The sequence below is a fragment of the Kogia breviceps genome, chromosome 2 (assembly GCF_026419965.1).
Source record: "Kogia breviceps isolate mKogBre1 chromosome 2, mKogBre1 haplotype 1, whole genome shotgun sequence".
NCBI classification, from domain to species: Eukaryota; Metazoa; Chordata; class Mammalia; order Artiodactyla; family Physeteridae; genus Kogia; species Kogia breviceps.
Window position 1 is genome coordinate 60,122,544 of NC_081311.1, and position 11,512 is coordinate 60,134,055.

At 41.9% G+C, this 11,512-nt stretch overlaps 1 protein-coding gene across 7 annotated transcripts in view; it reads right to left on the minus strand.

Moving 5' to 3' along the window:
* VCL (vinculin) overlaps positions 1-10,960 on the minus strand; it is a 111,701-nt gene extending 100,741 nt beyond the window's left edge. For 6 of the 7 annotated variants that reach the window (XR_010838928.1, XR_010838927.1, XM_059053142.2 and 3 more), the window contains exon 1: positions 10,478-10,750. Coding sequence is in view for 5 of the 7 variants with exons in the window: in XM_059053142.2 (XP_058909125.1) it covers positions 10,478-10,645 (168 nt within the window). In the remaining 2 variants the exon portion in view is untranslated. Of the gene's footprint in view, positions 1-10,477 lie in introns of all 7 variants that reach the window. The other variant, XM_059053144.2, reaches the window with a different exon arrangement.
* Between the last annotated feature and the right edge of the window lie 552 nt (positions 10,961-11,512).

Genomic DNA, 11,512 nt, shown 5'->3' on the forward strand with positions numbered 1-11,512 from the left:
TATCTATATCTAAAGTCTGACTTTGGTATTTGCTAACTCATACCAGATGCACTTTGCCAAAGTTGGCTATTCTGTTCATTTGCAAAGCATCAAAGCTAATAGAGAATCCCAAACCCATGCTCTATATTTCTTTAAACTTACATATCCTGCATAATCCTATGTTGGGCAGGATTATCCCCATCTGCACTCCAGGACTCTATGCCTGGAATTTATTCATTCAGGAAACATGAATTGGATGATCCTACTGCATGCAACACCCTGTGCTAAGCAATGATTTACTGCTGCTTTCCTAATCGCAGTTAAATTTCACCAAGATTCACCCACAGCATGATATACATTTTTCCAAAGAAGCATAAAACAGTTTGGGGTACGGAAGCAGCAAAAGGTCTTCCCACTTGTTTGTTCAACAATTATTCCTCAAGACTCTACTATGTGCCAAGCACTTTGATGGGTGCTGAAAATCAAGGGCAAACCCGGCAGAGCCAATATTTGCCCCTGGGGCTCTAGTGGGGGAAAGATGTTCAAGAAGTAATAATCACACAAATAATTACTTACAACTGTGAAAAGCACAGTAAGGAAAACAATAATCAAGAAGAGGGCAGCTGAAGCTGATGCTCAGCGATCTTTTCCTAACTAGGGGGCCCACCACCTGCTTATTCTGCTGCTGGCCCACTCACATTTTCTCCATGGCTCCAAGGAATCAAAACTGTAGTTAGTACTAGCGTACAACCCTTTAAAGTAAATAATTTAAATTCTGCAACAATTTCATGGATGGAGAAGATGTAGATAAGCTAAATCTTTTATAAGATCATAAATTTCATCTGTATTTTAACAACCTGAGGCCACAGACCGTGTCTTATATACCCTACTATTATTCAGAACACCAGGCAATGTGCACAGCTAGAGTCATAATTAATTTTGGTGGTTTGGGGGGAAAAGCCACAGAATAAGAAATTTAAGTGTTACTAGAGATTTACTAGCACATTTATATATCCTTATCTACTTGAATTAAATGAATAAAAACATGTTGTCCACCTTACAGATAAAAGATGAGCCAGTTCTCCAGGGATGGGGTGGGGACAGAGAGAAGGTTGGAAATATAGGGAAGCTAGATAAGTTGATAGCTAGTCCCTCAACCTTCAACTCTAAGAACAAATATACCATTTTTCTTTCTTCACAGAAAGCCTACTTGTGGGAATAAGTTAAGCTTATTTCAAAAAGAAGGAATGACTTTGGCTTGGATTATGGCCAACTGCAATGAAATTCAGCCACTTTCCCCTTAAAAGTCATCCAACTGGAAATCTTATCAGTGGGAAATTCTCTAAGGGCCAAAGACTCTATTTTCTGCAACTTAACGATATTTGTAAAACATTTTTAGTTCTAAGATTCACTACCTCTCATCCTCTATACATACACACATCGCACACTCATACCCATCCAATGAGCTGCCTTCTCATAGAAGTGACCGAATTTTGGGGAATCTAAAGTTCCAATATGTAACCAACACAATATAATATTTATGAACCTTTGTTCATTTTTGTGATTATGCAGGCATCTTCATATAGCAACATTTGAGCCCAGAAGAAGAGTCACCAAGCCATCCAATGGAGGCAAGAGATAGTGAGCTATCTTCATCATGAATGAGCCTAGAATGACTAGCAGGTATAGAGAGTATCAAGGCACAACACACTTATTCACACTTATTAAAGGAATACCATGAGCAAGAGACTGGGATAAGCACAGCACCAGGAATATCAAAAATATAACCCAGTCCTTGTCCTCCATAAACCAACAGTCTTAAAGGGAGACACCCTAGGGGAGTAAGGAAGGAGGGGGAAAAAAAAAAACACACAATCAACTCAATCATCCAAAGACTGATGACCCAGCATACAAGGACTGAAGACCTACAAAGCCTTACCAAGGGACTGGAAGGAAGGCGAGGAATCCCCAACTGCCTATGTCTAATTATACAAGTCCCCTTTTATCCATTACTCTACCTTACTCTATCCCTTTGTCTGCACATAATGCACATACTTAAATAGATTTAAGTATGAACTTATTTCATTCCACACTTACTAAAAGAGCAGTTAGCTAAGTACAGCATAGCTCCCTAAACAGCACATGACAGAGAAAGTCATGGGTTGTTGTAACTGATTGGGTTTCCTCACTTTTCTTTGCTAATTCTTGAGCAAGAAGTGAATTAAACGGTTTGCAGGGGGAAGGGTTTTAATGGTGAAAAGGGATAAGAGCTGGTGCATCTATATATAGTTAAGTTTGTATTTATATCTAGGGAAACAAATTGGTTTGGAGTAGAGAGAAAAGACAAAAAGACAAATGAAGTTCAAACAGACTGTAAAAGACTGAGAAACACTGAAGACGACTGTGACTAAAGATAGATTTTCTTTTAATTTCAACAATAAAAATGTAATACTTTTGTAACAAGAGAAATTTTGTTCTTTTCGAAAGACTATACGAAGCTCATCATGACAAAAATGATTATTAATAGTATACATATTTTTAGTGTTAAAGATAAAACGTTAACGATGATAAAAATACAAATTAACAAAAATCCCCTACTTATATATTTATTTCAACTTCCTTCCCTAACAAACCTTTTTGCAGATTGTTAAGAAGAAACAGGTAAGATAGCCTTCCTCTCATAATCATTCCCAATGGAAAATGAACAAATACGAAAACGACAGAAAAGAACAGAGAAGCAGGCGCCTAGATAACTCAAAACTTATGTTATCCAAACTAAACTATGTGGCCCAATATACCCAAATGCATATTGTAAGAATTCTACAGGTCCAATGTACAAGGAACAGAAAGACAGATGAAAGCCTGCAATGGGAGGTCCTTCCTCCCATATACCAACTTTTGTCTCTCGGTGTTTCAGAGTCTTATTACAGATTTGAACTTTACTCCTTAAATTTCACTCTGAAGTATTTATACTACATAGCACTGAAGGCTGTTGGAGCTTAAAAAAGCCAAGGCTGAAATCTGTTTTCTTCTTTTAGTCCTGTCTATATGCGAAGGTTTAAGAGCAGACTGGCCTGAAAGCAACATAAACTAATAGAATGGCCCTTTTTCAGCAACAGTCCTGAGCACAGAGCATTATCCTAGAGAGAAACCTTGCTGGGATACCAGCTAATCTCTGATGTTCGCCCTTTAAGGACTGCTACTTCTTTTGATACTGCTCTAATGCTGGTTTATTATGTAAAAAGTATACCCCAGTGTAATGACCATGACATAAGGTTCAATGAAAAGGTTGGGCCTGGATCGGCCAAAAAACAAAAAAGCAGCAGATCAACTTTCTGATATCTTTTGTCTCCTGCCATACGGTTCAAGGAAATAAAGATCTCTTAATGAGGAATTCATGACTCAGTGTGATACTACACTGTAACCAGCAGAGTTCCAAATAATAAATCAACACCTGATCTAAATTGTTGTTTTAAAAAGACAAAAAGAATGCAAAATCCTAATGCCACTTTCAGATAGGCGGCAACATATTCTCACATTATGAATTTAGTAAGTGGCCTGCATAGTTGAAATGACTCTGAAACAGAGAACCACAACCCAAAATAGCCTGAACACTTTTGTTATCTCAAACAATGGGCAGTTAGCCATTCATTCCTCCCTCTTAGTATATATTCTACTTGTTTCAGACAAGGCCCATTATAAATTCAAAGAGACTGTTCAAATTCAGCTATACCAGATGTCTGAAAGCTGGGGATGGAAAACCGTCACTGCACAAAAATTCCTATTACAATATTTTGTGCATAAAAAAATGAATGATGGGCTTCCCTGGTGGCGCAGTGGTTAAGAATCCGCCTGCCAATGCAAGGGACACAGGTTTGAGCCCTGGTCTGGGAAGATCCCACATACTGTGGAGCAACTAAGCCCATGCGCCACAACTACTCAGCCTGCGCTCTAGAGCCTGCAAGCCACAACTACTGAGCCCACATGCCACAACTACTGAAGCCCACGCACCTAGAGCCCGTGCTCTGCAACAACAGAAGCCACTGCAATGAGAAGCCTGCACACCTCAACGAAGAGTAGCCCCTGCTCACACAACTAGAGAAAGCCCACCCACAGCAACAAAGACCCGATGCAGCCAAAACTAAATAAAAATAAATAAATTTATTTTTTTTAAAATGAATGCCATATATATATATATACATATATATATAGTTAGTTTGTTTTTTTAAAAAAAGTTATATTGCACACCTATGACCAGGCTGACATTGAAAGGAGCAAACACAACAGACATGGCCCCTGCCACTTAGAAACTTACAAACCAATGAAGACAAACACTGACCAAGTATGATGACTGTCACAAGAGAAAAAAATACATGCTATGATGGACTTTAGACTGTGGATTATTAAGATATTCCCATCCTACCCTCTTTCTAGGTGTGCCAGTAAAAGACCAGGAAGTTGTCAGAAAGCTTTTAAAATAATGACCCTCAGCTGTGATACATATAAAATGTAAGTATTTTATATATACACATACACACACATATACATGTATATATATATGTGCCCAGTAATTAAATATATAAAATAACCAGACTCCTTTTTTAACCAATATACCAGAAATATTAAAATCCAAATAATTCCCATCTCCATAAAAACAGTTGCCTTAATGCTGCCCTTACTCCTGACTATAGCAGAAGGAGTCAACTTATGATACTGTGGTTGATACCACAAAGCTTTTACTCTAACTTTTATTTTGTCCATAAAATGTAAAATAACTTTTATTTTGTCCATTGTTATACCAGTGCTATTTATAAAACAGCTTTAGAAAAGCCCAACTTTCCACTTTGTCAATATATGTAAACAAATATTTAAATTGGGGCTCCATTAAAATTATAAACATAGTTGTAGAAACATACAATCTCCAAAACTCTTCCATTCTCTCGATCATGAGTAAATGCTAAGTCCTATTTGTATCTCTTTTGATCTAGAGACAAAGTGTTTCAAATGAAACTTCACGATTCCCCAAAGAATCCACAAACCTACTATAAATACTATTTAAATACAGAAATCCCACAAACCTACTTTAAACACTATTTAGTTCTCATAGACTTCAAGCTGAGCAGCCATAAATACTAGGAAAGCCTTTACGTGTTTGGCAGACATACTTCTGTGTTATCTGTATCTATTCTTTTTTTTTAATGCTGCAAAATTGAATGTCACTGTGAAACAGAACACTACCTTCACATCATTTTTTTAATATAGGCCCTTCACACAGGCCATTGCAAAACCAGCCTTTAAACCGATAATCTTGCCAAGCCCAGGACAAATGGAAACTCTTTGACTAACAACATTCTCATTGCTTCTGATTCAAGCTAGAAAACTTCCAGTGATATTTAACAACTTCGTTCTAAGTGGACACAGAATGGTGGAGTGAAAAGAGCAGAGGGTCCAGAGTAAGAGAAACAGACTCAAGTCCAAGCTCCACCACTAACTAGCTGTGCCACTGTGGACAGGTTACTTAACTTCCCTGATCTACAGTATCTTCATCTGTAAAATTCAGACCATAGCAATACCTACCTTAAAGGACTGCTATGAGAGTATACATATGAAAGCATTTTATAAACCATAAAGAATTATACATTCTTATTATTTACCTTATTTTTTCCTCAATATAGGAATTTATATATTCATTTCAAAAATTGGAAAATACAGAATATGAAGAGGAAGAAAATCACCCACAGCCCTGTCACCCAAACGCTGTTATTTATTTTAACTGAAATAAGTCCAACATCAACCAAAGGAAATTAAAGTAGGAATAATTTCAGATGTTAATATAGATAATTTATAAACAACAAAATTGATTTCTTTTTAAGAGCAGAACAGTCTTTCCCATCTATCAGTTTAAAGACAATGCTGCTATTTGTCCCAGAGCTGGTCCCAACAGGGTATGATATATGGGTGAGGCTCATAAAAGTAAAGGCCACAAAAACATCCAAAATAAATACTTCATGAGCCCCAGGAGTAGTTACAACACACGTCCTCAGATGCAATGGAGAAAGCAAAGTGTATGAACCTCCATTAATAAAACTGGCACGACTATATAGTCACAAAGACTGTCAGATTTCTATGGGCCACTTCAATGGGAAAAAAGAAAAATTTATATACCATGCTACAAAGACCAAGAGTCTAAGACTTCTGAATTTTTCACACTGCTGACTGAATCCCATCCTTGGAACCTATACCTCTCCTCTATTTTTCCTTTCCCATCCATCTTTCTCCTAGGCCCCCTCCTTGTTTTGTTACTGCATTAGAATCATTCTCTGTGTTTAAAATGGCCTTATTTTATACAATGGAATATTATTCAGCAACAAAAAGTAATGAATTTCTGACACATACTACACCACAGATGAACCTTGAAAACATTATGCTAAGTGAAAAGTCCTACACAAAAGGCCACATATTTTCTGATTCCATTTATATGAAATGTCCGGAAAGGGCAAATCCACAAAGACAGAAAGCAGACTGGTGGTTGCCTAGGGCTGGGGTGCTGGGGGATGGGAGAGAATCAGTGACTGTAATGGGTATGAAGTTTCTTTTTGAGGCAACAAAACTGTCCTAAAATTAGACTGTAGTGATGTTGTACAATTCTGTAAATATACTAAAAAAAAACAAAACACTGAATTGAGTGTTTAAATGAGTGAATTGTATGGTATGTGAATTATATATCAACAAAGTTGTTTTTTAAAAAATGGTCTTATTCAGTTGAAAAAAGGACATGTAAATAATCCCATCCTACTCTCTCCCTAAGGGTGGAGTAAAAGTGATGACTCAATTGTGATGATATATATATAAAGTGACCAGACTACTTTTGTTTAACAAATACACATGAAAAATTACAAATCCAAATGAGTCTTGCTTAATGATTTCCTAAGTCAAAACTTGGTCCTCAGATTCTCAATAATTCTATGCCTTTGTTTAGGTATTCTTTCCACTTGTAATGCCTTTCTTACCATGTCTTTAAAAGTTCCAATCTCACCTTAAGGCCAGCTCAGAGGTTACCTCCTCCATGAAGCCTTCCCCATGCTCTCAAGAAGAGTAACCTTACCTTCCTCTGAACTTCCATGACACTTCACTTCCTCCCAGCCACTTAGGACCTTCAATCCAGTATTATATTTATTCTGCCCAATATCATACTTATCGCTTTGATGTTAGAAGGGGGGTGTCTCAATAAATACCTACCTGATAAGTGGATGACTACAGCTTAACAATTCAGAATTTCATCATCACCTGGTAAATTTTAATTTTGGAAATATCCAAAAGTCACTTGAGACTCAAGAATGATACATAAAGTAGTAGGGTTAAGAAATGCCCACTTCAGACAAAATTTTCTTGACCAAAATAAAACAAATTAATTTGACATATGTATGTAAATAATCTGTAAGAAATTCCCAAAGAGAAGCACCTGAATAAGGATATAGCCTCCCAAGGTAACTGAAAGAAACATGAACTGTATAAATTCCAGAATATTTGTTCAAAAATCAGATTCGTTAATTTATAGAAGCACCGTGTGTTTTTTCCTGAGAGTTCTATTATCAAGCTCTACTAATTCTTCTTCTACTGTATTTCTAATATGGTTCTAATTCCTGCTCCATTTTCCCTGCCACACCCAAAGTCCAGGCCCTCATTTTCCTCATGACCAACCAATTTTAAAAGTCTCCTAATTTATCTTCCTTTCCATAGTTCCTTCTTTCCTTCAACAATATCAAGCCATCCCATGTGCCAATGTTGAGGGTAGGAACTGAGAAGCACATACAAGGCCTGCTCTCCAGACACAATCTAGGTGAGAACTTGATACATGTACACGATTCATCACAATATTCAGCAGCATATACACAGGGCCACAACTGACACCCAGGATTCCAAGCAATGGGTAGGTCCTCGGGCCTCCCCAGAACACAGTCTATACAGTCTCCCTCACACACTGTCCTCATCCTATCCCTTCCATTCTCTTTGTTCGTCTTATTGGACTTCTGTTAAAGTGCCCATATGGCATGCACCAATTTCATCTCCAGTTTCTCTCCAACTTGCCTCCTGTGCTAAGCAAGACAATCTACTTGATGTAATCTGGAAGTCACTTATTCACAAGTACCTTTGTTCATGATTAACTACTTATCAACACAACCCTCCCCACTTTCTCTCTGCTAATTCCTATCTACCACCAATCTCAAGTCCCTTCTTTTGTAATGTATTGGGAAGTCTGCAATTATATGTAATTTTGTTTTCAGCTCATCAGTGGCCTCATTTTCTTGGTATTTGTCTCACAGTATCAGTGTTTCCTAACTAAGGGACTACATCAAAGCCACCTATGGAGCTTCTCAAAAACACAAAGGCCTTAACCTGATCCCCCTATAGCGCTCCTCAGTAAGTCTGGGGTGGGAGCTGGACATCTTTATTTCTAAAAAGCTCCACTGGTGATTCCGATACACATCTCAACCTAAGAACCACTGATTTATTAAAATACTCCCTATAGGGCTTCCCTGGTGGCGCAGTGGTTAAGAGTCCGCCTGCCGATGCAGGAGACACGGGTTCTTGCCCCGGTCCGGGAAGATCCCACATGCCGCGGAGCGGCTGGGCCTGCGCGTCCGGAGCCTGTGCTCCGAAACGGGAGAGGCCACAACAGTGAGACGCCTGCGTACCGCAAAAAAAAAGAAAAAGCTCCCTATATAGCAGACATTCAATTCTTATTAATTCATACATTGAAGCTCATAAATAACTTTTTTCTAAATAGCCTAACCAGATATCAGCCCCCAGACTATACACTAGCTCTGTTCCAAGTGCAACATGTGGTTTTAAGATTTCATTTCCTGAAGTACTCCTTGGAGGGACACTATTACCTTGTCTCTTTACATGGTTTCCTATTTGTTGAGAAATGGAGGCCTGGAATGCAGCCATGTTAGACAACACTACATAAGAATGTACTCCGGAGTCTTAGATTAAAATTAGTTATAAAAAGAACAAGAACAGTGTAGAACTAGACATTTTGAATGAATTCAGTATTCTTCCTGAATACAGTCTAACTAAATCTACACAGAAGGCAGATGGGGAATTTGGTCAGTAGCGTTCTCCTAGCTACCAGTCTCCTGAACTGTCTCCAGAACTGGGCCCCTGAAGACTGAGGAAGACTTTGAGCAGCTAAGTGCGCTAAAGTGCTCTAATCAGATAAGGAACCCAAGCCCCACCCAGACCCACAGTTGCCTACCAGCCTCCTAACTACCCTGGCACACACCAGTTAGTTACAAAGCTCAGTGGGGAAGCCGTATAAAATTTTTCCAAATTTGTTCCTCACGGGCAGCAGCAGTCTGAGTCACCCACCCAGGGTGGGAAAGAAAAGTGTGATATTAGCCAGCAGAGTGTTAGGAGACTGGTCACAGCGCCTCTTTTCCCCTTTCAGAAGTGGACTCCGCCTCCTCCAGGAATCACCTCAGTTATTAGTCACAGCTGTGGGCTACAGGGGTCTGCAGAGCCACTTCGCGCCATCTAGGAAAGTTGTGGCTCGGGGAGGAGACGCCCCGTTCTTTTCTCCGGCAGGGGCCGCAGATCCCAGATTCCACAGGCCTCTCCATCTTGCTTCCTGCCAGGAGGAGGGGCCGACGAAGAGGGCCCCCGAGTCTGGAAAGGCCCCAGTGGGAGGAAGCCGTTTGACAGCAGGTAAAGCCAGGTGGAAATCTCCACGGGAGTTGGAGGGGGAGGAGGGGGATGAAAGGCAACAGGGTTAAGCGAAAGGGGAAAAGGGATTCGTAGTCATGAATTACTTCATAAAGATATCACCCGGTGTTTGTGAGTGCCAGAGGTGTGAGCATAAGTAGAATGCCCGGGAAAGGAGGAACAGGGACGAGTGGCCACTAAGACAAGCGGACAGACGGGCCGGACGCGGGGAGCTCTGGGGAGGGCTCAGAGGTGGGTGAGGCGGGTTTCAAGGTGAGGGGCAGAAGTATTAGAAAGGAGAACAACGTGACTCAAATAAGAATCCCTGGAAGGAAAGTCAGGGAATCAGCAGAGGAGCCCGCCAGCCCAGAGGCCAGACTGGGGAGGCCTAAAAAGGAGCTGAAAGCAAGGTTGTCAACGGGAGGGGCGACAGCCTGCTGAGGGAAAGGGGCTATCAGACATCCTAACGCCTATCATTTATTGAGCGCTTACTATGGGTCATAAGCTGAGCTAGCCACTTTATAAATACCACCTTGCTGAATCTTCACAACAAACCCGCAAGGCAGGCATTATTATGATTGCCCCCATTTTATAGATGAGGAAACTGAAACCCATACAGGCTCAGGGGCTTGCTCAAGGTCACAACGCGGGGGCGTCAGGATTCAAACCCGAGGCAGTCTGGCTCCCGAGCCCACCGGCAAAGCCACAGGCAACGCAGGGGAGCCGCGAGGCGAGCCGGAACCCCAGGGACGTCTCCCGCCCCCGTTCCCCATCCCAGGCCCAGCGCACTCACCCGAACGAGGTTACTGACGGCCGCCTGCACGGCGGCCACAGGCGCGGTGAGGTCAGGGATGGCTTTGCCGTCCACCTCGCCTTCCTCGTGCATGATCACCAGGTGAGAGATCTGCTGCGCCACCGGCTCCAGAATGCTCTCAATCGTGCGCGTATGAAACACCGGCATCGCGGCGGCGAGCGGGGCGGCGAACCGCGAGCTACAGAGATCTGAGAACGGCGGGGCCGGGAATCCGCGAAGAGACGGACTCTAAGCAGCGACTACGGAGTCCGGGCTTCCCTCGGCGTAACCAGCCTCGCGAGCGCCCCGCCCCCTCTCGTCGCTGCGCCCAATGGCAGCGCCGCTCAGACCCGGGCCTCCACTCCTATTGGTCCCGCTTTGAGATGCTCCGCCCACGCAACCGCGCCGCCAAGGCCCCGCCCCCATTCCCAAGGGCGGGGCCTGGGATTGGGGCTGAGCCGCGGGGTTTGCGACCGGATTCCCGAGCCCTAACGCCGGGCGCTCCTTATTAGGGCATGGTGGGAGAGGAGCGTGCGGCTGGAGTCGGGGCCCCGCCCCCCGGGGCCGCCTCCAGCGTTGGCTCTGCAGAGCTCCGCCCCTCTGCAGAATCACCTCAGTGGGGCGGGGTCTCCTCACCTCAGACGGCGCTGGAGTCTGAAGAGACCAGGGAGCTGTAAGTCTTCACCCTGCTCCCCAACTTTTCCCTTCACACGACGCCCTCAAAATACACCTTCCATTTCCTCTCAGTAATACATTCAAACACAGAAGTGCACAGAGAAAGCATAAGCATCCCATTCATTCACACACACACCCACTCCCAAGCTCAGAGATATTCACAGTTTAAAGTTTGGTGTTCAGGCTTCTAGACCTTTATCTACTCATTATCTTGTACATATATATTTTCAAAGTAAATGGGATTAAGCATTTTCCTGGAACTTGATATTTTTCCCCTTAATTAAAATCACCTGGTTGTCTCACTCCTGGTAAATACAGGTCCAGGTCTACCTCATTCTTTTTAATGACTGCATGGTACGC